The sequence below is a fragment of the Mirounga angustirostris genome, unplaced genomic scaffold (assembly GCF_029215605.1).
Source record: "Mirounga angustirostris isolate CCGP_5_RB_7025 unplaced genomic scaffold, mMirAng1.0.hap1 SCAF_5, whole genome shotgun sequence".
Classification (NCBI taxonomy): Eukaryota; Metazoa; Chordata; class Mammalia; order Carnivora; family Phocidae; genus Mirounga; species Mirounga angustirostris.
Window position 1 is genome coordinate 179,728,054 of NW_026991713.1, and position 26,690 is coordinate 179,754,743.

Genomic DNA, 26,690 nt, shown 5'->3' on the forward strand with positions numbered 1-26,690 from the left:
CAGAAACCCTGTTCCTTCACAGCTGTCTGTACGACACCCTTTTGGTTGTCGAAGTCACAGTATTTCATCTTTACACGTTGTGTGCCCCAAGACATAATCATTCTTTTAAATGCACTGTCTCCTAATGTAGGCATAAAACAAGATTTGCAATTACAAGTAAGTTACAGTAATAGCAGCTTTTAATTCCTGATTATTTTTCTTTAAAAGTATTAGTCTTTTTACTTTTTAAAAGATTTTATTTATTTAAGAGAGAAAGCGACAGAGAACATGAACAGGGAGGAGAGGAAGAAGCATACTCCTTGTTTGGCAGGGAGCCCGACAGGGTCTCGATCCTAGGACCCTGGGATACTGACCTGAGCCGAAGGCAGACACTTAACCAACTGAGCCACCCAGGCGCCCCAAAAGTATTAGTCTTTTATATCATGTAGATAACAAAGAGTAGTTACCTTTCCTGAGATCATTTCTCCATATAGCTTCAAGTTACTATTGTTATTTCATCCTTGATCCTGATCTTAGGGGAAAAGCACTGTTTTTCCCTACTGCACATGAGGTCAGCTGTAGACTTGTCACATAAGCAGGCCTTCATCATGTCAACATATGTCCCATCTAACCCTGCTTTATCGTGAAGAGATGTTGTACTTTGTCAATTGCTTTCCTTTGCTTTTTCTGCATCTACTGAGATGATCATATGGTTTTTAAATGTTTTGTTGATGTGACATGTCCCGTTGATTGGTTTGCAAATGTTGAGCCATCCTTGCATCCCTGGAAGAAACCTACTTGCTTGGGGTGAATGATCCTTTCAATGTATTGTTGGATTTGGTTTGCTGGTATTTCGTTGAGGATTTTTGCATCTGTGTTCATCAGAAATACTGACCTGTAGTTCTCTTTTTTCACAGTGTGTCTGGTTTGTTATCAGGGTAATGCTGGCCTCATAGAATGAATCTGGAAGCTTTCCTTCTATTTTTTTGCAATAGTTTGAGAATAGCTATTAACTCTTTTTTAAATGTTTGGTAAAATTCACTGGTGAAGCCACCTGGTCCTGGACTTTTGTGTGTTGTGTTCTTTGGTTACAGATTCCATTTTGTTACTAGTAATAATTATTGTGTGTTCAAATTTTCTATTTCTTCCTGATCCTGGTTTTGTAAGATTGCATGTGGTATGAACAGGTTTTAGGCGGGTCATGGCTCAAGGCATATGGGCCAGTCTTCAGCTTTATCCAGAAGCCTCCACCCTCATTTTCCTTGGGAGACTGAGCCCAGGGCCCTTCTGTATGTGTAGCATGATGCTCTGCTGGCCTGAGTCCCCAGTGGTCCCCCTCCCTCAGAGAGGATTGTGGTTAGGGTACCTGCTCTGGGCTGGGCTCTGTGCCTAGATACAGGTAAGCCTGTCTGACATGGCTCTGCCGTCAGGTAGTGACTGCACCGTGTGCCCGTAGAGACGGGCGTGAGTCAGAGACCAGCGACTAAAATCCTCCTTACACTGAGGGCTAGGAACAGTGACTCTGCACAGTGGGGGGGGCAGGGACCACATCCCAAAGGTGAAGACAGGTACTGGGATGGCATGTGCTAAGGCCCTGTGGCCAGATGGAAAAGGATAATTTTGAGAAGCTGACCAGGCTGAGGTAGGAAAGGAAGGGCATTTGAGCTGGGCAGATCCTGCAGGGCCTGTGGCCATGCTGTGGACTTGTATCTTTATTAGAGGTGCAGTGTTCTGCTTGGAAGATGTCATGGCCAACTTGAACTGCCACTGACCTATCCAGCTGCCATGGTTTCAGTGAGCTGAGGGAGTCCTGAGGGAGGAGGGAGACCAGTGCCGGGGAGCAGGCAGGAGACAATGCCTTCTGGCCCCAGGGGAGGGACTGGAGAGTTCACTGGTGCCTAGAATGGGGTTGGGTGCACCAGGGGTGAAGAGGGTTGTGGGCAGGGCCCAGAGTGTTAAAGTCACAGCCTGGATTGGGAACCCTGTGCACCAGGTGGGGGAGACAGAGCGTTGGTGTAGACACTGCAGCATGGACCTGGCCCATGCAGCAGGTGGGCGTGGTGGAGGAGGAGTAACTTTAGCTGGGGTCCAGGTGGCCGTGGGATGACCCCTTGGGCAGGAGTGGGCTCTGGAGCCCTCACAGGCATGCAGGTGCCCTGTGGCTGGCAATGGCCAGCTGTTGGCAGGGGAAGGAGATACTTGGGCAGATTCCAGCATCCCGTGGGCAGGTGTCTCGGGAGTGGTGGGGCATGGCAGCCAGGAGGGGTAGGGGCTGCGGGCCCACCCTGTCCAGCGAGGGGGTTCGGCTCACGCAGAGCAGCTCTCTCCTCCTCCTCCCCTTGAAGATGGGAGGCAGCAGCTCTGGGTGGATTTAAAAATAGATGAGCCTCGCTCTGGGCAACATACTCGGTTTGTAAAAATAACCCCATGTGAGAGGAGAAAAGCCTCCCCACACCCAAATCTGCATCAGGGCTTGGGGGCCGGCTGGCTTGACATTGGCCCTCCCGCCCATTTGTCCCCTGCCCATCCCGAGCTGGCTGGCCACAGCATGGCTTGTTCCCTGGCCCCCTGGCCCGTCCCCCGTGTGGAGCCGTCCCTGTCCTCCCAGGCCACCTCAGGACCGTCCCCGGCAGCCTGCATCCACCCTCCTGCCTGTGTTCACCTACCTCTGACCCACAGGAGATCGTGGACTGGTTCAACGCGCTCCGTGCTGCCCGCTTCCACTACCTGCAGGTGGCATTCCCAGGGGCCAGTGATGCTGATGTGAGTGGCGACTGCTTGTGTCCGCTGGGGGGCTGGGGGACTGTACCCCTCTCCTTTATTCTGGGGCATTTCAGCTCAGCGGCAGCAAGCAAGTGGGGAGGGAGCCGGGGGTGTGTGGGGGAGAGCGACCAGGACGGCCCAGGCCTGAGCCCATCTTCTGCCCTAGCTGGTGCCGAAGCTCTCCCGGAACTACCTGAAGGAAGGCTACATGGAGAAAACGGGGCCCAAGGTGGGTCTGACCAGCTGGCCTGAGCCCCCCAGGCCTCCTCTGAGATCAGCGTCTCAGCTACCTGGGGCTGGGTGGGGCTGGGGTGGCCGTGGTGGGTCCAAGTGCCAGGAGCACCTCCGGGAGAGGACTTTGAACGGATCATCTTGGTGTGGATGGCCCTGGACCCCAAAACCTTTTGTAAGCAGGGGCCCTGTGGACCCAGGACTGTGGGGCTCTGGATCGGGCTGAGCCGGCCTCGTGCCTCCGCCCCCCTTCATCAGGCCCCCCCGTGCACCTCCTCGGGCCCTACAGGGGCCAGCTCAGCCCCTTCCCTGCCTCGAGGAGCACACACGCGGTAGCCCCACAGCCCGGACGGGGCCCCCAGGGAGGACCGCGAGGAGTAGGACGTGGGGAGGGGAGGAAGAGCACGTGCAAAGGCCCTTAGTGCAGCCACCTGGCGGACAGAGCAGGATGCAGCAGGGCCCACAGAAGGCGCTGCGAATGAATGAAGGATGAATGAACGCACGGGGGGGTGCCCCGCCTCAGGCTGACCAGCGGGACCCCGGCCCTCTCTGACCCACAGCAAACAGAAGGCTTCCGGAAGCGCTGGTTCACCATGGATGACCGGAGGCTCATGTACTTCAAAGATCCCCTGGTAAGGGAGGGTCTCGGCCCAGGTCGGCTGGGCCCTTGCAGGGTGGACGTGTCCTCCCCCACAACACGGAGATGAGCGACAGGCCCCCGTCTGCTGGCCGCAGGCGGCGGGGATGAGGAGCAGGAGGGCGGGCCGGGTCTCTGGGGTCGGGGCTTCCCCGGCTGAGAGCAAAGCCACCCCCTTGCCTAGGGGCTGCCCGGCCTCTGCCCACAGGACGCCTTTGCTCGTGGGGAAGTCTTCATCGGCAGCAGGGAGAGTGGCTACACGGTGCTGGACGGACTCCCGCCATCCACCCAGGGCCACCACTGGCCACATGGTATCACCATCGTGACGCCAGGGCGTAGGTTCCTGCTGGCCTGTGAGACGGAGCCAGAGCAGCGGGCCTGGGTGGAGGCTTTTCGGAAGGTCGTGGACAGGCCCATGCTGCCCCAGGAGTACGCGGGTGAGTGCAGGGGGGGTGGCAGGGGAGGGAGCCCAACGCCTCCCGGGTGGCCGTGACACGGCTGAACGCCTGTCCTTTTCCAGTGGAAGCCCACTTCAAACATAAACCCTAACGAGAGATGGTTCTGGAGGCCCGAGGGAACTGGACTCGCTGAAGTGGCCATCGGGGAGGCAGCGGCCAGACTGGGGGGCTGGCAGATGAAGGACCCGGCTTCCTGGCCCCGGCCCTAAGTGGCGGCCCCGGACTTGGCCACGTGGGGCCTGAGCTTTAGCCACTAGGACCTGTTTCTCTGGAACCTCACTGCAGGCCGGCCGACCTGACCTCTGACCCCACCATGCTGCCACCCGCCCACCCACCCACTGAACCACCCTTCCTCTGAGGCCTAGGCCCGGCCTCCTGGCTCAGGGCAGCCTGGCAGCCCCTCACCAACTCCCCTTGCCCCCTGCCCACCTGAGCAGGACCCTGCCCCTGACCAGGAGGCTGGGCCGTGGGGACAGCAGGCGGCCTGCATGCCTCCCCTCCCCACCCTGCTCCTCCAAGTCCCCCTCAACAAGTATTTATTGAGCACCTGCTGTGTGTCGGTCCTGGGGTCCTGGGTGCTAGCATGGGGGACATGGTCCTCCTCCTCAAGCAGCTGACCTGGCACGTGCGTGAGGGCCCTGGGGGTCAGAGGCACTGGGGAGCTGCAGCTCCCTGGGCCCCAGCACGCCTGGATTGGAAGGGCGAATGGAGGGTCAGCTCCTGTCTGCCCCCCGCTGGGCACTGGCTGCTGACCCACCCCACCAGCCTGACCTTGTGGTCACTGAGCCCTTGGAAGATGGAAGCCCAGAGTCCCCCACAGGACCCAGCATACTGGCCAGCCGGTACTTACAACCACTTAGCCTCCTCCCCCAGTGGGGGGCTGGGGGGGCAGAGAAGCAGCATGTGTAGGTGGCGGGTACCGACTGGGTGATTTGGGTGGCCCCCCAGCCCCCGTCATCCCCTAAGGCAGCCCTGGACCAGCCCTTGAGAGGACCAGGAGAGCGTCCCCAAGGCAGGGTGTCCTGTCACGCCAACCCTCATGTCCTATCCTGAAGTGGCCCCTTGTGTAGGTCAGGGGCTGGGGAGGGGGCATGGGGTCCCCAGGAGGACCTACCTGCTGGGCTCCGATACGTGCCAGGAGTGGGGACGTCCCCAGAAGGGTGCCCCAGGGCCTCTGCCTATCGTCGTGGGCCTGACTCCCACCACCCCATCTCCCCTCTGCACCTGAGCATGGGGCTCCCCTGCTCAGACCCGTGTAGGCCTGGATGGGGGTGCAGCTGCAGGGGCAAGAGAGGAGTGCCCCCCTCACTCCCATCTCTGCTCCGGTCCCCAAGATGGCTGGGCCGGGGGGTGAGGACAGTCACAGGGTCACCCAGGGCCCCCACCCCCTCCTGCTCCAGGCAGGTGCCTCTTCCCCAGCCACGCCAGATGCCACACCCGTGATCGCTAGCCCATCTTCCCCGCTTCTAGACAAAGAACCTCAAGCCCCAGAGGCGGTGGCGGGGGGGGGGGGGGGGGGGGGGGGCGGGTTTCTCATCCTGGGCGGAAATGAAGAGAGAGGCCCCCAGGACTCCCCCTCCCCATCCCCATCCGGGGAGCAGCCCCAGCCACGCATTCTCCGGGACTGGTCTTCTAGGCCGTCTTGACCAGACTCAAGGGCGTCGTGCCCAAGACGATAACATGTTAAAAAGAACCACCAGAACGTTCTACCACTGGTGGGAGTTCTCCAACGAGGTCGGGAGCTCATGGCCCGCAGAGGGTGGTCACGGTGCTTACCTCACACACCTCCGCCCAGTGGAGACGTGGGCAACCCACGACCCGCGTGCTACGAACGGGAGGCCGCGTTCCCAGGAAATGACAGTGCCCTTCACAACTGCATGGAAAAAGTGGCCGTGCTCACAGGGAAAGCGGGGTCAGGTGCACAGCTGCAAAGCGGTCCCCCACCCGGGAGGGGGGTCTCCACGTGCTGAGGACAGACAGACGCTGCCACCACGAGGGGAGTGCGGAGGGACGCCGGGAGGTGTGCGCGGTCTGGGCTCATCTACTTAGCGGAATTCCACAGAAAAACCCACGTTCTGCTCCGACGTCCCTCCCACTGGACCGACTGTGCCGGACGCATTATCGTGGCTTCAGAACAAGCATCACGGCACAAGCCGGGGGTCCGTCGCAGGCGTGGGGCCTGCCCCTTGCCAGGACTCCCTCCACCACCCTCCTCCACAGAGAGCCCCGGTGGGCAGTCTGGGGGTGGGGCTCAGCGTGCTCCTGCCCCCACCCCGTGGCCTGCACGCAGAACCTGTGACCAGGCAGGACCCCACTGGATTTGGTTTCTCGCATTTAAAGAAACCACCACGTCGTTACACAGAATCACAAGACCTTCCCGACACGGGCCGCTCGTGGCCGTCCACAGCGCCCCCTGCGGGCACAGCGCGCACCGGCCCGGCCACCACTGGTCTCGGCAACCGCTCCCGCCCGCCGGCCCCAGGAGCTCCCTCAGAAAGGACGAGCGCTGCAAAGCCCAGTATAAAGGATTTATTTCAACTCAACAAGTAACACAAACCTTCCTTCAAATTCCATTTTACAGTCAATAAAAGTGTGTATCTCAACTCCTTCCCATGCATGATCACTGTGTATTAATCTACAACTCTTATTTAATTGTGAAAAAATAAAGTGTTTCCCTCTCGTCATTGCTCTGGGAACATCTGGTATAGCGTGAGGAAGGGCAGATCTGCTCACTCCTGGTTATTTGGTTAAAACCTACAATGCCAGGTCAAAGGAACCAATCACCCAATGAAAATAAATACTGCATTACGAAACGTGGAAAGGACTCCTGATCCCAAATGGCCGCGGCCTCACGGTGTGGCCCAGAGCGGCCGCCCAGATGCTCTCCGGGCCGCCGGCGGCCGCCCCCCCCCACCATCTTCGACGGGTCGGGCTGTGGGCCTGTGCCGCCGCCGGGTCGTCTCCCAAAGCAAACCAGACACAAAGGACAGGGAAAGGGTGGTAGCGCAGCAAGGCCTGTGCTTTATTGTGGGTCAGTCTGAAGGTGCAGGTGCAGCCCAGCCGGCCCAGCCGCAGCCCCGGGCGAGCTCACGGGCTCACGGGCGGCCGCCACCGCCTCACAACGGGAGCCCCGGGTGTGAGGGCCCGGGCTCAGGGCGTCTTCATGCAGGCCAGGCGGGCGGGGTCAGTCGAGCTCAATGGGGCTGCTGTCGTCCTGACTGTCCTCGCCCTCCTGCTCCGAGGCGCCCATGAGGCTGCTCAGAAGGTTCCCTGGAAGCAAACGCAGGGGCCGTCAGGGGCACGGCGGCTGCACGCGGTCAGCACCCCCTGCCCGGGGGACCCCACCTTCCATGGTGCCATGTTCCCGGGGCCCCCCCGAGTCTCTGGGGACACTCAGCATGGCTGCAAGGCCCTGGCAGCCGGCGAAAGACCCCCAGGGCCCCTCCGGGGGACACAGCACGGCAGCCTGACAGCCCCGGAGGGTCGTCAGCAGAACCACGTCCCGGGGAGGTCACCGCCGAGCGGGCACACAAGTGCACATCACACGGGGACATCACAAAGAGGTGAGGACGCGTTCGCATGCAGAAATGGTGGCCACCGTCCCCCCCAGGGCTGCTACCACTGACACGTTTATTCAGAGAACAACGATTTGATGCAAACTCAGGAGATCAGAGGGTCCCCTGAAGCCAAACCACCATGGAAAGAACAACGCTGTCTGGACAGACTCGGGCATGTGAAATCAGGTCCAACGAACAGGCCACCAGAAGCCAGGGTGCCGGAAGGGGCAAGTCTGAAGTTCTGGTGGGACATGAACGGGCACCAAGCGTCAGGACACCCGTGCGAGGCTTGAGGGCGGGACGTCACGCCCAAGAGACGCCAATCCACACAAACCCCACCTCGGCTTCAGATGCACGCAGCCCCACCCAGGCCCGGACACGGCGGGAGTACCTTCCACGAGACAAATCCAGACACGGTTTTCAAGTAGAAAGTCCAACTGTGTATAGCAACCTTCAAAATCATCTCAGACAAAAGACCTTTCCACAGAGCGTGGTTATGGCTCAAAGGACGCAAACGCCCAGCCCGGCCAACCCTGCGGGGCCCACGAGGCAGGGTGCCCACCTGGATTTGGGCGGTAGGGCGTGAGCAGCACTGCCAAGCTTTGTGGGACAAGCGCCCGCTGGAGCCTGTCACCTGGGGGCCATGTCAGCTCCGGCAGGAACACGGTGCCATCAGCGTGGGGGACACGCATCCCTTACGTAGATCAGCCACCTGTGATTGTGACGTCACTTCCAGAAGGAAGCTGAGGAGGGAAGCCTCGATGCTGCCTGGCCACATGAGACCTCTCAACGGCAAGACTGGTTTAAGTACGTGCAGGTGAACGATGAACTCTGTGAAGCAGCATCTACTCAAAAATCCCACCACATTCAGGCTCACAAAATCCACATTCAGATGAAGGACTAAACTGGCCGTTGGCTGGCAGAGGGAAGAAGTCCGTACGAGACCGCGGGGAAGGCCACACCATGTTGCCAGGCTAGGCAGATGAGGGGCAGAGGCCTGGCCTCCAGCACCCACCAAAACTAAACCACGAAGAAGTGGACCATCTGAACAGACCAGTAACAAGTAAGGAGACCGGATCCATCATCAAAAATTCCCAACGAAGAACAGCCCTGGCCCTGATGGCTTTCCTGGTGAATTCTACTCAACACTTAATAACCAACACCAATCCTTCCCAAACTTTTCCAAAAGAATTGAGGGGGAGGGAGTGCTTCCTAACTCATCCGACGCGGCCAGCAGAACCCCAGAGATACTACGAGAAGATCACAGACCAGTATCCCTTGTGAACACAGACCACTGGAAAACAGGACTCGGCAGCACAATAGGGACGACGCACCACAATAAGCGCTTTATTCGTGGAAAGCACAGAGGGCTCCCCGTGAGAACCCGCCAGTCGTCAGCAGAACGAGGGGAAGCCCACACGATCGTCCATCTCAACTGCTGCAGGAACAGCACTTGACCAAACGCGACGCTCTCGTAAAAGCACTCAACAAGCCAGGAACAGGAGGGACTGCCCCCCCACAGTACCCGCCGTCTCTGAAAACCCCACGGCAACCGTAATCCTCGGTGGTGGAAGACTGCCAACTCCTCCTCGACGAGGAGGAGGAGCAAGGGGAGGGTGCCTGCCCGCACCACCTCCAGTCCGCACGGTACTGGCAGCTCCGGCCGTGGCAACCAGGCACGAGGACGAGGGAAGAGGCATCTACAGCGGAGAGGAGGGAGCAAGATGATCTGTTTGCGTACGACATGGTCTTATATGCGGAAAACCCTACAGACTCCACAAAAGAGCTGTCAGAGTAAGTGAATTCAGCAAAGTGATGGGATACAAAGTCAGCACATGACAATCCGTTGCGTTTCTTTACGCCAGCAACGAACAATCTGAAAAAGAAATTATAAAAACGTTCCATTTACAACAGCATCAAAAAGAATAAAATACTTAGGCACTAACCTTAACCAGGGAGATGAAGGACTCACGAATGAAAACCACAGACCACCGGGGAAAGAGATTAAAGTCACAAATAAATGGAAGCGCTTCCCAAGTCTGTGGATTGGAGGACTTGACACGCTGCAAAGACCAGTGCCACCCACTGCCATCCACAGATTCAGTGCAGTCCCTGTCAAAACCCAATGTCTTGTCTGCAAGAAAAGCTCATCCTAAAATGTATATGGAATTGCAATGGACCCAAACAGCCAAAACGATCTTGAAAAAGAACAAAACCGGAGGGATCACATTTCCTGATTTCAAAACTTACTCCAGAGTGAGCACAGCAGTGTGGTGTGGGCACCCAGAGACCCACCGGACAGAACACAGAGGCCAGAAATAAGCCCACATGCAGAGGGGTCAAACCAGCTCTGACAAGGGCTTCAAGACCACTCGGGGGGACGGACAGTCTCTTCAGCCAATGACGCCAGGACACTGGACGTCCTCGAAAAGAAGGACGCCGGACGCCTACACCTCACACCATGTACCAAAACCCTCTAAAGGGATCAAGGACCTCAGTGTAAACCTGAGAACAGCAGAACTCTTAGAAGACGACACGGGGCAGAAGCTTCACCGCACTGGGCCAGACGAGGACATTATGGATGGGACACCAAAGGCATGAGCAGTGGAGGAGAGACAGATATACTGGACTTCGTGGAAATTTAAAATTCCGCGCATCAGAAGCACCTACAGAGAGAAAAGGCAGTGGAGTGTGGGGAGGGGTGAGCAGGCTGAGCACAGGGTTTTCAGGGCAGAAACCACTCTGTAGGACTCTTTCTAATGGTGGACACGTGTGTCTAAAACTGTACATGTATGACATCGGAAGTAACCCCAACGTAAACCATGAACTTCCAGTGTCCACGTAAGTTCATCAGTTCTAACAAGGTCACCACTCTGACGGGGGCGCCGGTAACAGCTGTGGGGGGGCACGGACGGAAACGGATATTCTCCATACCTTCCTCTTTATCTTGCTGTGAAGCTAAAACTGCTTTTACTTACTTTTTAAAAAATTTATTTATTTTAGAGAGAGTGCACACGAGCAGGGGGAGAGGCAGAGAATCCCAAGCAGACTCCATGCTGAGTGTGGAGTCCAACATGGAGTTCAATGTCAGGACCCTGAGATCATGACCTGAGCCGAAACCAAGAGCTGGATGCTCAACCGACTGTACCACTCAAATGCCCCACTGAAACTTTTAAAAAATAGTCTTTAAAAAAAAAAAGAGGCCATCCACAGAATTGGAAAAAATGTTCAGGAATTTTATATCTGATGAGGGATTAGTATCCAGTATAGAGAAATCACCAACCTGATTCAAAAATAGGCACATGACTTGAATGGACACAGAGACATGCAAATGACCAATAAGCACAAGAAAAGACGCTCAACATCACTAACCGTCAGGGCGATGTGAATCAGAGCCACGGTGAGACCCTCACACCCACTACTGAGGCACAGACAACAGCAAACGCGGGCGAGGACACGGAGAAACTGGAACCCTGTGCACGGCTGGCGGGATGGGAAACGGGGCTGCCGCTGTGGAAGGCAGTCTGGCAGCATCTCACAAGTTAAACCAAATTTCGACGTGACCCAGCAATCCCACCTCAGGGTGTATTACCCAAAGCACTGGATGCAGGGGCTCAAGCAGATGCACATGCCCCCACATTTACAGCAGCATTATGGGGTGCACCACAGAGGAATGGATGAACACAGTGTGGTCCGTCCACACCACAGGGTATGACCCGGCCTTCTAAAGGAAGGAACCACCCCTGCCCCCACGGGGACGAGCCAGACACGGAAGGACACGCACGGGGACCCCACTCCCACAAGGTCCTGGAGTCGTCAGACTCACGGACACAGAGGGTAGACGGCGGGGCCGGGGCTGGGGGAGCAGGTGGGGGTCCATGCGTCACGGGGACAGGGTCTCTGTGTGCGGGATGGAACGTTCTGGAGGCGGACGGGGGGACGGTGCCCCTGAACTGGACACTGAGAAATGATTAAACAGCAAATTTTGGGATATGTGTATTTTACCAGAATAAAAAAAGAAAAAATCCCCCTTGATTCTATGGCCAAAGGAGAGAGAAGCCCTAGGGCCAACAGGACCCTCTCAGGCATGTTTGGGAATCTGCTGGAGAAGGACCTCGAGGCCAGCCAGAGACACGGAGCCTCGGAAGAGCGCCACCACAAGCCGGGCAGTGGAGAGAGCGCCCCGGGGGGGGCCAGGGTGTGAGGCGGCCACGCCAGCTCTGCTCCCACCCCGCAGGCACCCCCTGCTCCAGCCTTACCTAGCAAGCCCCCGTAGGAAGAAGTCTGCTTGGGCGGCACGCCGAAGAAGAGCTGTCCTATCCTGTCGAGGTACTGCAAGAGGAGGGGCATGGGGTCACCGTGGAGCCAGAACACGCCCCATGCGCAAGACCTCCCCCATGCTTTCGGGGCCCGTCCCGTTCCCGTCCTGTTCCCGAGGGCCGCCCGGGGACGGAGGACTTCTCTTGCTCTCTGGCTGCTGCCCCCAGCTCTCACCTCGTTGTACATCGGGTCCCGCCGCAGGGACGGCTGGTACTGCTCACACAACACCGTGAATACGGTCAGTTTGCCTCTGAAACAGGAGAACAGCGGGCCCAACTCTGTTTCCACGCGAAAATCATGGAGAGCCGAAGAAGAAAAGCACACGTGCAACCCCCCCAAACACACATGGGAGACTCACCCGTCTACAGCCAACAGCAGAAACCAGATGAAGTTGAGCAGAGGCTGTACGAACGGAGGGCCGTCCTCGATGGACGGGTGCTTCTGTGTGTATGTCGTGAACACCACCGACGCGCTGTTTTTGTTTTTTAAACAGAGAAACCTGGAAGCAACATCCTAGTAAGTGGGCGACTGATGCAGAACACAGCGGCATTTCTACAGGTGCTCAGGTGAGCACGGCACACGGGACGCCTCGGGGGCACAGAAAGCTGTCCCGTCCCACAGCTCCGGCAAACCGAGGACCCGCCGGGCCAGGCTCGGTGCTCAGACAAGCTGCCCCCCGTGAGCAGGGCACCTCCTGATTACCACAGTTGACGGGTGAAGAGATGAAGCTTCGGAAGGTGACAGTGTCCAAGGGCAGCAGAGCTCGGACACTGCGGGGAGTTGTCGCGACTACAGCCTGTTTGCACCTGTCAGGCCCCTGCCTACATGAGCAGTCAACCCAGGGGTCCGTGGGAACGAGGCCGCAGGCCCCGGGTGCTGTGCCGGGCGGGGGACGGGCTTTTCTCTGCCCCAGGGGGGCGTCTCCACAGCTGGACTATCTGCACTGGGGGCCTCCACCTTGTTAAGCTATAGGGAGGGACCGATGGGAAGGCGTCAGGTGGTTGCACATGATCCTGTCTGGCCCCGGGACTCTGTGCACCATACACCCCACAGCCCGGGGCAGGGAGCGCTGGGGTCGAAGAAACGTCTGTCTGTGAGTTGCAGAGCGCGGAAGCTCCGAGGTGCTGTCGAGGGCATACAGCGGGCGTTCTGTGACCCCAACCCCTTCAAATTCCTAAGACATCTCCTATCCCGATGCCCGGCCACCAAACTGGTATGTGTCTGCGGGAGGAGCACACGCAGGAGACGCCCGGAGCTCGGGCGGGCGGTGCGGGCCGCTGACCCCTCCCGTGTGCCGTGCGCGCCAGCACCACCCAGGCCTGCTGCGGGCACGGAGGGGGAGGAGGAAACGGGGAGGAGGAAGCGAGGAGGCCTGACGGGGTGGGGACGCACACTCGAGACGTCCGGGAAGCCAGGCGCAGCCTTGGAAACGCTTCAAAGGCACGTGCGGTCCCCATTCCAAGACACCTCGTGGAATTTATTAAATACACATGCCCTATAAGAAACAGTGGCCTGATGCTAAGAAAGCCAAAAACCTCTAAGAGGTGCCGTGAGAAAACAGACACTGGGGAGTCACAGCAGAACACTAATTCTGGACAGACACTCACTTCCGCAGCCGCCTGGCAGAGCGGAGAGGGACGGCAGGCCCCGAGCCGAGAGGTCTGCAGCGGGGTCGCGGGGCGGACCCGGACAGCCACGCGGCCCGGCTGGGACCGAGCGAGAGTGGGTACCTACTGTAGCACAGCCTGGGCCACGAACATGTCCACCTCGCTGCGGAAGCCCCTGGAGGTCGAGTACTCCACCAGCATGTGGGCACAGCCTTCGCCGTCCGCAGAGTGCAGGAAGTGGTACCGGGACTCACAGTAGTTCTGCTCTACGGAGGGAAGGGGGACAGTGATGCACATGCAGGCGCCAGCGCGCCATCCTGCCCCCACCCTCCTGCCCGCACACGGGGCTCCCAGCGCGTCAAGTTCCGCGACGCAGGAAGCTCTCGGGCTAACAGCACCACAGTGCCGGTCTGCTCCAACACTCAGCGTTTCTGTTTTTTAAAAAATGACCCAAATCCGGGCGCCTGGGTGGCTCAGATGGTTGAGCGTCTGCCTTCAGCTCAGGTCATGATCTCAGGGTCCTGGGATCGAGTCCCGCATCGGGCTCCCTGCTCCTTGGGAGCCTGCTTCTCCCTCTACCTCTCTCTCTCTCTCTCTGTCTCTCATGAATAAATAAAATCTTTAAAAAAAAATGACCCAAATCCCAGTCTTCTCAACATCAGTAAGTGACTCAGACTGCAAACCTACTGTCCCCACTCATCACTGAAAAATCTACCTGCTCCCCTCTCCCCCTCCACACTGAGGACTCAACACCCCAGCCCCTCCTTTTCCGGCTGCCACAGTTAAGTGGGTGTGCTCAGCATCTGACAGAGCAAAGGACGCCCAGGGCGGCAGCTGTGCTGAGGCAGAGACCCAGCCTAGGCCGAGCCACCTCCCAGACCACCTCCCCACACCCTGGTCCGTCTCCCGGAGCAAACGGGATCACTGCTCACAAGCCACCTGGTTCCCACGCCTTTCCAGGGCTCAGGCCCCGGCCTCTGCTGCCTGCCACCTTCTCCTGGGTACACCAGCTCTCAGGGCCCCGCGTGCCGCCTTCAGGAATGCACAACAATTTGGAGTCAGCATTTCTTTGCGTACCTGTGCGGTCTCTCCTCTCTCTCAGACCCCCTGGAATAAGCTTTTGGTTTTAGAGCATCCTATGAGAAGAGAAATTGGGCAAAACGACACCCATGTGCTCTGTCACACCCAGGCGCAGCTCGGGCATACTGTGGGCCCGGTTCCAGACCACCACAACAAAGCAAGTTCTGCGACAAAGCAGGTCAAACTTTCTGGCTTCCCAGTGCACATAAAAGCTATGCTGACACCACACCGTAGTCTGTTAAGTGTGTGGCAGCGTTATGTCTATGAACGCCTTAAGTAAGAAATGCTTGACGGCTGGGCGCCTGGGTGGCTCAGTCGGTTGGGAGGCTGCCTTCGGCTCAGGTCATGATCCTGGAGTCCTGGGATCGAGTCCCGCGTCGGGCTCCCTGCTCGGTGGGGAGTCTGCTTCTCCCTCTGACCCTCCCCCCTCTCATGTGCTTGCTCTCTCTCATTCTCTCTGTCTCAAATAAATAAATAAAGTCTTTAAAAAAAAAAAAGAAATGCTTGACGGCTAAGAAATGCTAACACCACCTGAGCTTTCAGGGACTCACAGTCTTTTTTGCTGGTGGAGGGTCTGCCTCGTCATCGATGGCTGCTGACTGATCAGGCTGGTGGCTGCTGAAGGCTGGGGTGGCCATGCCAAGTTCTTAAAATCGACAGCACTGACGTTTGCGGCACTGATGGACGCTTCCTCTCATGAGGGATTTCTCTGTAGCATGGGATGCTGTTGGATTGCGTTCTACCCACAGAACTTTCAAAACTGGAGTCAATCCTCTCCAACCCTGCTGCTGCTTTATCAATTAAGTTTATGCAATATTCTAAATCCTCTGTTGTCATTTCAAGAATCCTCAGAGCATCTTTATCAGGAGTAGATGCTGTCTCAAGAAACCACTTTCTTTGCTCATCCATAAGAAGCAACTCCTCATTATTTCAAGTGGTGCAATTCAGTCCCATCTTCAGGCTCCACTTCTGGGTCTCCTGCTAGTTCCATGAACTTCTAATTTGTAAAGAACACACTACCTGCAGAGCGCAACAAAACGAAGTGTGCCTGCAGATACCGCATTTCCACCTGGACCATTATGTCAGCAGCTTACAAACCCTCCAGAGGCAGGCCTTTAGAGCGACGGTATTCACAGGGATCTATGTTAAAATGCTTAACACTTCGTATCTTTCCCCCAAGGGAGCAGGTTGTAGAGGTAAGTATATAATACTAGTCATGATCAATGAAACGAAGGGGAAAGGCCAACACCGTGAGCAGGAACACGTAAGTTTCTCACTGGCCCCCGATCCAAGAATAGCACAGCTCTGTTTCCTGCTTCTGTGTCCTCGGGCAAGAGCCACCTGGAGGAGAGCTCAGCGTGCCCCGCCCCCTCCAGCACTGGGATCGGGACTCAGACGGGCCTTCAAAGGCTGGAGCTCCTTGGGGTTCTCTGCACTGTAATCCCGGCCAGGCTGTTCATTAGCTGCGTCACCACAGGCCAATTTCTTCAACACCCAGGCCTCCAACCGTCTCAGTATCAAATAGGAGGATTTGGTTAGAGAATTTCAAGTCCCTTTGACATGAACAGTTGGTTTTAAGAAGACTGAATTTTCCCCTACGAATCACACTATTAAAGTTAACTTAGGGGACGCCTGGGTGGCTCAGTCGGTTAAGTGTCTGCTTTAGGCTCAAGTCATGATCCCAGGGTCCTGGCATCGAGCCCCACGTCAGGCTCCCTGCTCAGTGGGGAGCTTGCTTCTCTCTCTCCCTCTGCCGCTCCCCCTGCTTGTGCTCTCTCTGACAAATAAATAAATAAAATCTTAAAAAAAAAAAATGCTTGACGGCTAAGAAATGCTAACATCACCTGAGCTTTCAGGGACTCACAGTCTTTTTTGCTGGTGGAGGGCCTTGCCTCGTCATCGATGGCTGCTGACTGATCAGGGTGGTGGCTGCTGAAGGCTGGGGTGGCCATGCCAAGTTCTTAAAATCAGACAGCACTGACGTTTGCGGCACTGATGGACGCTTCCTTTCATGAGGGATTTCTCTATAGTGTGGGATGCTGTTGGATAGCATTCTACCCACAGGAGAACTTCTTTCAGCCTGGGAGTCAGTCGTCTGACACCCCACTGCCTGCTTTATCAGCTCAGTTTGTATGATCCTCTGAATTCTTTGTGGTCACTTCAACAGTCGTCACAGCATCTTCACCGGGAGTGGATCCCATCTCAAGAAACCAGTTTATTTGCTCCTCCATAAGACGCAGATCTTCGTCCGTTCAAGTGTTAGATGGCAGCAGTTGGGTCCCACGTTCAGGCTCCACTGCTGATTCTAGTTCTCGTGCCGTTTCCACCACATCTGCAGTGACTTCCTCCATGGAGTCTTGAACCCCTCAAACTCGTCCATGAGGTTTGGAATCAATGTCCCTCAAACTGCTGTCACTCCTGATATTTTGACCTCTTCCTATAAATTATGGATGTTCTCAGTGACATCTAGAATGATGAATCCTTTCTGGGAAGTGTTCAATGGACTTTTCCCAGAACCATCAGAGGAATCACTGTCTATGGCGGCGATAGCCTTACGGAGTGTATTTATTAAATAATAAGACCTGAAGGTTGAAATGACTCCTTGATCCTTGGGCTGCAGAATGGATGTTGTGTCAGGCATGAAAACATTCATCTTGCTGCTCATCTCCATCAGGGCTCTTGGGTGACCAGGTGCATTGTCAGCAAGCAGTACTATTGAAAGGAATCTTTTTTCTGAGCAGTAGGTCTCGACAGTGGGCTTACTGTTCAGTAAGGCATGTTGTAAATAGATTCACTGTCATCCAGGCTTTGTTGTTGCATTTATACAGGATGGGCAGAGTAGATTTAGCCTAATTCTTAAGGGCCCTAAGGTTTTCAGAATGGTAAATGAGCATTGGCTTCAACTTAACGTTACCAGCTGTATTAGCCCCTGACAAGAGAATCAGCTTGTCCTTTGAAGCTTTGAAGCCAGACGTTGACTTCTCTCTAGGTACATAAGTTCTGAAAGTCCTAGACGGCATCTTCTATCAGGCTGTTTCATCGTCACTGAAAATCTGTCGAGTGCAGACACCTTCAGTAAGGATATCAGCTAGATCTTCTGGATAATTTGCTACTGTTTCTGTGTCAACATTTACCACCTGTCCATCTTGTACTTTTATATTTGGAGAAGTCTTCTTTCCTGAAACCTCACGAACCAGCCTCTGCTAGCTTCAAACCCTCGTTCTGCAGCCTCCTCACCTCCTTCAGCCTCCATGGAACTGAGGAGGGTCAAGGCCTCGCTCCGGAGCAGGCTTTGCCTTGAGGGGATTTTGTGGCTGACCTTCTATCCTGACCACTCAAACTGTCTCCGTATCAGCTTTCCCTTCATTCACGTGTCACTGGACTAACCCTTGTCACGTCCTTCAGGAGCGGGCGCTTTGCGTTCACTACTTGCTGTTTGGTACAAGAGGCCTGGCTTTCAGCCTACCTCAGCTTTGGACAAGCCATCCTCACTGAGCTGAACCCTCGGAAGTGTGTTACTTAAAATGAGAGACGTGGGACTCTTCCTTTCGTTCGGATGAGGCCACTGTAGGGTCACGAACTGGCCCAATTTCAATACCGTTGGGTCTCAGGAAACACGGAGGCCGGAAGAAGGGGAGAGACATGGGACGGGCTGGTTGGTAGAGCAGTCAGCATACACACATTTATCGGGGAAAGGCACCCTCTTCCATGAACGCAGCTCCTGGCGCCCCAAAACCAGGACAGGATCAGAGACCACGGTCACAGACCATCGTAACAAGTTATAATGAAAAAGCCTGCGCTGTTGCTAGAACGACCGACTATGACGCGGGGACACCAAGTGAACAAGTGCGGTTGGCAACGTGGCGCCAGCAAGCTTGCTCGAGGCAGGGCCGCCACAAACCCTGACTTCGTAAAACGTGCGCAACCGAACGAGGGACGCCTGAATAACGGACCACCACACACAGCGAACACGCCCAGAGGCGGCGAGCTGCGGATGGCAAACCGATGTGGTGGCAGGTGGCTCCGCCCCCATCGGGGGACACACCTCCCCGGAGGTCCCCACCTGGGCCTGCCCCAGACACCACAGCTCAGCAGAGGTCCCTAAGCACAGCCTCCAGACATCGTGGACATTGCAGAGCAGGACAGGACGTGGAATCCGCGCTCCTCTACTTGGGGTTTGTGCCTCAAGCACTACGTGCAACTGCGGTCTCTTGAATTTTAAAACCGTCCCGTTAAACATCCACGCCTTACAGCTGGCTCTTAGCCGGCGAGGGCTCTGAGGGACTCCTGAAGCCTCAGTTCTGCTTCTTTGCCACAGACACTGGGTCATGCCCCGTTTTCTTCCTGGCATCTCCCCACACACCCACAAACACAGACCGGGCATAACGGTGCCAAATCAACGCTTGTTGATCACAGAGGGTTGCCGCAGGCGCTGCCATCCCCTTGCACGTGCAGACTGAGCACCCCTGGAAGACAAGGCGGGAGTCCAGGGCACCCCCGCCAGGCTGGCGAGTGCAGATGGCCCCCCACCGAGCTCAGCGAACGCACACTAGTGTCCTGAGGGCGGGACAGACAGACAGAAAATACACGGGGACCATGCCAGTTGGGCAGGCCAGGGCAGCGGGCTGAGGCCAAGTCCGGAGGAGCAAGGCGCCCACGGGAAACGTGCGCCAGCAGAGGAGGGAGCCCACGATGGCGACGGCCTCGGCCTCGAGGTGTCAGCTGCTAGTTCTCGGGCCCCACATGCCTCTTGGATCGGGGTGGGGGAGGGATTCCACTGCACCCTCCAAGAAGCGCTTCCTGGACTGTCCAACCTCTGAATTGACATCTGACCGTTTTCTCGTCATGTCCCTCGGGGTGAGGGTAGGGCTGCCGTGCCAGCACGCAGGGAATGGAGAAACCTCCCACCTCGTGGGTCACAGCGGGTGGGGACACACAGTGGAGTGAGCACCACTGCCCGCAGATGCTCACACGGCTGGCTTCCCAGCACGAACAAGTGCTGGGTTCATGGCGGGTGCCCACCACAAGCAGGAACACGCCCTGGGCCCGCTGACCGTGGAGGAGACAGATCTGTCTGTCTGACCACCGTGCCGCCTGCTGCAAGCAGGCTGTTTCCAGGAGGAGCTTGCTGTCACCGACATTGCTGGCGGAAGGCTGCCCCCAAGTGAAGGAGGCTGCCCCTCTGCTCCCACCAAGGCACCTGCCCACCATCACATCCCTTCACCTACCCCTTGCCCAGCCGTACCCCCACGAAGGCTGATGCACTGTGAATGAGCCGCCTGCAAGGTACTCACCACGTAGGAGACAGCTCTTCAAATTCTCCTGAACCCAACCAAATGCCTTTTCCTGTGCCTGAGAGCAAGACTCAGAGCTCAGGATGGGAACCACACCCAGGAACCACCAGGATCCCCCCTTCGTGGACTGAACAGTCCCCACAAATGCTTATTCAGAAGCTGAGGTAAATGTGAAGAAAACACAGAGCAGGGTGCCATCAGAGGGCCGGTCTGGGGAGGATGTCCCAGAAGGGAGGCTGGTGGGGGTACGGTCAAGGCCCACGGGCAGGAAGGGCCAGGCCGGTGGAGAGCAAAATCTCCCCTCCTTACCTCCTGTGGCCCAGGAGTTCACCTGAGTAAAGCGGCTAACACAAATACAAGCCGCGTGGGGCGTAAGAAGGGACAGCTGTCCCCGGGACGGCTTGCACCCGCCCCTGAGAGCTGCTGTCTGCACAAGTGCCCCCGGCCTACCTTTCCAGAGGGTGAGGGCCAGCAGCTGGTGGAGCCGGGGGTGGCCCAGTTTCCCAGATCCTCCACTGGACCACTTCAGGGCTCGAGACACAAAAGCCACTCGTTCTGGAGAATTTGGGTCCATCAAACTGAACAGTTTGGCCAGATTTTCTAAAACAACACAAACACAGACTCTTACCCAGAGAAACACGCTACTGCTCAGCTCTATATGCTGTATCTTATAGAAGTTCACTACAACAGTTACTTCACTTCAAAACCTGGAAATTGGCATGCCGGGGTGTCCTCATCATGCATCCTCCCACCCCCAGGTCCCAGGACCCCCCCCAACCGACCTCTCAGCTGCAGAGCCAGCAGCCACATGCTCTTTTGTGGCCTCATGGCTCAGCCTTTGTCGGGGAGCTGGGTGGGAGGGTGGGCTCTAGCAGAGAGCTGGCCCGCAGAGGAGCAAGACCTGGGCAGGTAGGGAGGTAACACGCTGGGGTGCAGAGGCCAGGAGCAGGCCCCGCCTCCATTCTTCTGGCTGGGCAGCTCCTAAGAAGGACCTCCCCCATTGCACATTTACCACATGGGGCAGGCTGGCAAGCCAGGTCTCTCGGACAAACCAGAGGCCACCATCTGCCACAGAGTGTGCACAGGGGTGTCATATTCCACATGAGAAGGTACCTCATGCACAGTAATAAAGCCTCACCCAGCAGCTCATCGGCCACCTCGACTTCTGCCTTCTCCAGCGACTCTAAGACCAGCATGGACAAGTCCGCGGCACTATTTTGCTATAAAACATGGAAGTGAGTAAAAATCACAAAAACAGCTCTGGCTTGTTCCCAGAAGCCACGGTAAAGCTGGACGGCCACTCTGGTTTCCAGCTAGCAACGCACGGTGGACCGAAGCTAAGGACGCTACTCTGAGCCCAGCACTCACTCGGCAGTGCGGCGTGAAGGACCAAGACCCCAGGTGCACGGGCACCAGCTCTCTCAGTGCCCCGGGACACGAGGACACTCGCCTGGCTGTGGCCAGTGCCAACAACAAGGCCTCTCCCTGGAAGGTCCTTTTCCAACCCGCAGGCCCCAAGCAGGGAAGGGGACACCCCAAGCAGGGAAGGGGACGAGGCCCCTGCGTACTTGGCCGTGGCTGAAGAACAGCAGTGCCCCTGAGCACATGAGTTCCCGCGCCTCTGTGTGCTTGCTCTGTGACATGTATCTGTGAGAGAGAGAGAGAGAGAGCAGAGCCCCAGTTAGGTCCAGTTAGGCAGATGCTCCACCACACACATCCTCCAGAGTCTGACATACCTGTTGATGATGTTCACCCAGCCCAATGGCTATAGTTTGGAGATTACATGCTAAAGATAAAACGTTTGCGTCAACGTGAAAGCTTCATAAAGCAAACAATCCCGTACACGGGCACGCAGGCGCACAGGCCTCCTACCAAAGATGGAGTGGAGCTGTGTGTTGTTTCCTGAGGCCCACCACCTCACCCAGCGGTCACAGCACCCTGCCCCCCTCGGAGTCTGTCCAGACTCCACGCTGGGGTGCTCCATGGCCCACGTCCCCCTGGTACACACGGAGTCCCTGCTGTCAGCAGCTCGGACCTCAGGGGACAAGCAGACCTGTGCCCCACACTGGAGAGCAGCGCCCGCAGGGGATGTCGTCTGCGCCTAAACAGGCCTGGAGCAGCTCAAGGGTTTCAGCAGGACCCAGAGAAAGGCTGGCTGACTTCCACCTTGAAGCGCAGGCCTGCCCCGGTGGTAGGAGCTGCGTGGGGGACAGAGCGGCACACTGGGGTCCATCAGAGAACCAAGGGTCAAGGCTGCGCTCAGGGGTTGGGACAGCGGGAGCTCCAGGACGGAGACTCACAGGTGGGGGACACACACACACACATACACACGCAGCACCCACTGTGATGTCACTGCGGTCCCCACCCCCTCCCTGTGCTCTCCTCTTACCCCGGCCCCTAAGGGCCCCTCCACCCCTCTGGCCTGACTCACTTTCCCACTTTGAGCACTTTTCTCAGTTTCCTGAACTGCAGAGACAGAAACACAGAGCGGCCAGAGCCCAGCAACTAACTCAACACAAACAACGGGAGGATGGTCCGTCTGCAACAGACCAAGTTCAGCGAAGCACAGGTGGGTCGGAGAGAAAGTCAACAGCAGGAAGCGGCTTCCCAAAGCACACACGGAGCTAAGCACAGGTGGTGCCGGATGCTCCATTCACTGGCTGGAATTTAACTCCATGATCATCAGAAAAGAAATACAACCAGTCAAGTCCGTGGCTCCCGGTTAAGACACGACCAGTTAAAGATACTGAAGCAGCAGCATGGAGGTGCTACCGAGACAGGCACACACCAAACACACGCACCTGGGAGCCTGTCTGCAGCTCACCCGACCGACGGGTCAGCTGGGAATGCGAGCGCTTGGCTGTTCAATTAACCACAGAAAAGGTATTTTCTTCAAAAAGGTTCCACAACCAGACAACTCCCCAGAAGAACACAACCCCATCACAGTCACACACGGGAACCCAGCTGGCCCAGACACGCCCCAACAGAAGACCCCATCTGCTGGGTAGGGGGGTGGGGCTGGAGAGAAGAACCTGCGCCCCAAGAAAGAAAACCACCGCCAGCCTGCAGGTCATCTGCACAGCCTGTGGTTTCTGCAACAGCGCTTTTGAGAGCCCTCTCTCTCTCCTTCGCACGCGCACACACACAGCCTACTCCCACACCAACCCTGCTCATCCCAGTCTGGTCCTGCCAGGAGCCGCCCTGCACATGACCTGGGGCCAGCACTGCCACGGACTGTTCTGGAAAGACAAGTATTCGGAGGCACACCGCCTCATGCTGCCATTTCCATGGACGTATAGGCACTTATCCTAAGTGACGATCTTGCCAGCATGCTGCTACTTACAAAAGACAGGACAGAACTCTGGACTCCTCCGTCTGATGCACAGCAAGAGACCAGCTCTCAGAACACCAGATAACAGAAGCTGCTAACAAGCAGGTGACAGCAAATCCCTGAGGTAACAGGGCCTGCTTTCATGCACTGCCTGGGGGCCCGGGGGGGCGGGGCAAAGCGCCCTGTCCAACACTCTTCCCATCCAGGTGAAATCACCTGTTGCAGATCAAGGAAAGCCGAAAACAAACAGCGAAAGGCAACCCTGAGAAATAAACGTGCTTCTTTCTGCAGAACTCAGGGAATGGAAAGGAATTTATCATCTGGGTCCAAGGCTCCGGGGCGCTGAGAGCAGATGGAGTAAGAACCCTCCAGCCTGGCACCATCCATGCAGCCCCAACGGCAGGGTACCTGCTCGGCACACCTTGTGGGGACATGCCGGTGTCATCTGCCAGCCAACAACTGACTGGAGGGGGAGCAGAGGGAGAAGCAGACTCCCCACGGGGCTCGATCCCAGGACCCCAGGATCATGACCCGAGCCAAAGGCAGACGCTTAACCAAGTGAGCCACCCAGGCGCCCCTGTAAGTTTCTCTTTTAAAAAATTTTTCTTCATTTAAGAGGCAAACCCACACAAATCTCAGAAAGGCCCCTGAGGGGGAGGCAGGCTGGCTGCAGAGGCCCTCCCGGGAAGTGACAATCCTAATACTGGGCAAGGGGCCCTCTGGCCACCCCGCAAAACAGCCATGGAAGCCAGAAAGGGGGTGGAGGAGGACCGAGCACCAATGAACCCACAGGCCTGGAAAGCGCATTCCCTCCTCGTCCTGGCAGAGAAAGATCTGAGACACTGGGCGGCCACCCACTGGCACCAGCAGCACCGAGTGGTCAGAGCCCCCAGCCGCGCCACCAGGCCCCAACTACTGCCCACACCTGAGGCCCGCGCACGGAGTAAGTCTGACCCACCGCACTGCCCGACTGCGTGCCCCCTTCTCCTTCAACTGCTGGGAAACACAATTAAAACAGTGCAGTTTGGGGGCACCTGGGTGGCTTAGTGAGTTAAGCTTCTCTCTTCGGCTCAGGCCCTGATCTCAGGGTCGTGGGACTGAGACCCCTGCTCAGCAGGGAGGCTGCTTCTTCCTCCCCCCTCTGCCCCTTCCCTTGTTCGTGCTCTGGTGCGCACACACGCTCTCTCTCAAATAAATAGAATGTTAAAACAAACAAACAGCAATTTGGTGAATGTATGCCAACAGGTGAGTAGGTAACAAGCTGTGTCCATCCACACCACAGAACACCACTCGGCAACAGAAATGAACTAGTACTTCACACGTGGGTAAATCTCCAAATGATCATGCTGTGTAAACTCAAGATGTACAAAAAGAGGATATGATTCCACTTACAAAACATTCTAGAAAATGCAAATCAACCTATGGGCCGCAGAGAGCAGTGGCTGCCTGGGGCAAGGGGTGTGAGAGATGGATTCTGAGAACAGAGAAAGAACCTTTGCGGTGAATTTTCGGTGATGGACGTTCTCCGTATCTTGACTGGGGGTAGTTTCATGGGAACATACATGCCAAAATGCACCAAACTGCACCTTTCACGTAAACACTTAAATACGGACACACATATCGACTTACAGAAAGACCAAGAACCTAGTATCACCCACTGCATCAGACTCGTCCAGGAGCCACACACCCAGGAGGGTCTCAACGGGGCTGAAATCACGGGTCTGCAGGGACGGCACCCCGGGAGTCAGGGACAACTCCAGGCTAGTTCAGCCAGGCCGTACGGGTGGCCATGAATGCCACCACATCATCGGCCAGGGCAGAGGATTTATTTTCCCCAACTCCCGAGCGGTGTGGGTGCACCCCAGATGCCCCATGAGGAAGCCAAGGCTGGTCTTAGATCACACAGCACAGGTGGAATCCGAAGCCAAGTGAAGGCTGGGGTGGGGAGCCTGCTTTCCATCACCACCCCCAAACATGGGCAGACACACTTGCCTCTTCACAGCTCGTCCCACAGGGCCAAACGGTCTCAAAAAAGAAACATTGTTTATTTTTGGGAAGATCCAGTTTCGCTGATTAATCAGCGGGGAAGTATCGACACAGAGAACAGCAAGCACCCGGGCCAATCTGGAAAAGCTTCCCTCACGCGGCCTTCTGGCTGCTGAAGCTGCCAGGCGGAGGAGGCCTACGCCCAGCGGTGCTCACTCCCACCCGGGCTTCCCCCAAGCCGCGGAGCCCGAGCACGGCCGGGACAGGACCCGAGAGGCCCCGGAGACGCTGATCCGTCCTGTCGCTTACAGACAGTATCGAAGTCTAGGCCTGAGTGGCGACAAGGGCCGCCCCGACGGCCCTTCAGTACCCTGCCGCACAGTTCGGGCAGAAAAGGCCCTCCGCGGACCGGACCTACCCCATCCCAGCGAAGCCCCCACTGCTCCGCCCGGCCCGTCCAGGATCGCCGAGCGCCCCCACACGCGACGACGACTCGGGGCACAGCGCAGCTCCCGTGACCGCGCAGGCCACACACCTGCCGACGCGCCGCGGCCGCACGAAAAAAGCACCTCTGATTTGAGCGCGCCCCGCGGCAGCCCCCCCCCCCCGGCACGCGCAGTGAGCCCCGCGCGGCCCCGGAGCTCCCCAGCGCCCTGGGCCCCGGGACTCGCCGCCGGGCCCCCAGCATCCCCCAGCCCTCAGGTCTCGCCGCGCTGCCGCGGCCCCCCGCGTTCCTGCAGCCCCCGACCGCGCGGGTGCAGGCGCGGCGCCGGGCTCACGGACACCGGGCCGCGGGGGCCGCGGGGGCCGCGGGGGCCGCGGGGCAGGAGCACGTTTCGCCCCACGACCGGAACGCCGGGGGCCGCAGACCGCGGGGCTCGGTCCAGGCGAGGCCGCGATGGGCGACGCCAGGTCGGGGCCCGGGGAGGAGACGCCGGGCTGCGGTAGGGGCCGGGGCCGGGGCCCGGGCCGGCGTCCTCCATCCTCCGCCTCCCGGCCGCCCGCCGGCTCCACCGCCGCGGCGACGGGCAGCAGCGCGAGCCAACGGGGACGCGGGGCGGCGCGGCGCGGCCAATGGGAGACGGCCGGAGGCGGGGCGCCGGGCTCGGCGGAAAGCCCTGGAAGGCGGCGGCCGCAGCGCCGCGGCTACCTGAAGAAGAGGGTCCGGTACATTTGGTGCGCCTCGTAGTAGTCGCCCTTCTCGACGCTGGCGCGTAGCTTGCCCTCCACGCGCTGGACCCCGCCGCGGTTCCGGGCGCCGTTCCGGGCGCTCTCCTGCTCGGCCATCGCCGCCGCCGCCATCGGGCCGGCGCTCCGCGCAGGGCTGACGCTGTCGCAGGCGCGGTCGGCAGCGCCTCTCGGCTTCCGTCCCGGCGGCCGCCCGACGCCCTCTACGGTGGCCCGCGAGGAGCCGCGCGCAGCTGGAGGCGGGCGCGCGGGCGCGCGG

General features: G+C 57.7%; 2 protein-coding genes across 11 annotated transcripts in view; one reads left to right on the plus strand and one right to left on the minus strand.

Annotated features, from left to right (window-relative positions):
* ADAP1 (ArfGAP with dual PH domains 1) overlaps positions 1–10,856 on the plus strand; it is a 78,829-nt gene extending 67,973 nt beyond the window's left edge. For 4 of the 6 annotated variants that reach the window (XM_064593452.1, XM_064593451.1, XM_064593449.1 and 1 more), the window contains 5 exons: positions 2,659–2,742; positions 2,909–2,971; positions 3,534–3,605; positions 3,795–4,047; positions 4,131–10,856. In XM_064593452.1, coding sequence (XP_064449522.1) covers positions 2,659–2,742; positions 2,909–2,971; positions 3,534–3,605; positions 3,795–4,047; positions 4,131–4,159 — 501 coding nt within the window. In that variant the 3' untranslated portion in view covers positions 4,160–10,856. The remainder of the gene's footprint in view (positions 1–2,658; positions 2,743–2,908; positions 2,972–3,533; positions 3,606–3,794; positions 4,048–4,130) is intronic. The other 2 variants (XM_064593450.1, XM_064593448.1) reach the window with 1 other exon arrangement.
* On the minus strand, positions 6,583–26,646 carry GET4 (guided entry of tail-anchored proteins factor 4). Of its 5 annotated transcripts, XM_064593458.1 has the most exons (10): positions 21,980–24,879; positions 21,663–21,712; positions 21,495–21,573; positions 21,065–21,146; positions 20,377–20,526; positions 13,680–13,818; positions 12,304–12,444; positions 12,120–12,195; positions 11,885–11,957; positions 6,583–7,338 (listed from the first exon to the last, which is right to left on the minus strand). In XM_064593458.1, the coding sequence occupies exons 3-10, from the start codon at positions 21,567–21,569 to the stop codon at positions 7,253–7,255; spliced, it is 822 nt and encodes a 273-aa protein (XP_064449528.1). In that variant the 5' UTR covers positions 21,570–21,573; positions 21,663–21,712; positions 21,980–24,879; the 3' UTR covers positions 6,583–7,252. The 5 variants fall into 5 exon arrangements, with proteins under 5 accessions (XP_064449528.1, XP_064449524.1, XP_064449526.1 ...); XM_064593454.1 differs by lacking the exons at positions 21,663–21,712; positions 21,980–24,879 and adding an exon at positions 26,394–26,645; XM_064593456.1 differs by lacking the exons at positions 21,663–21,712; positions 21,980–24,879 and adding an exon at positions 25,662–25,826.
* Positions 26,647–26,690: the final 44 nt, after the last annotated feature.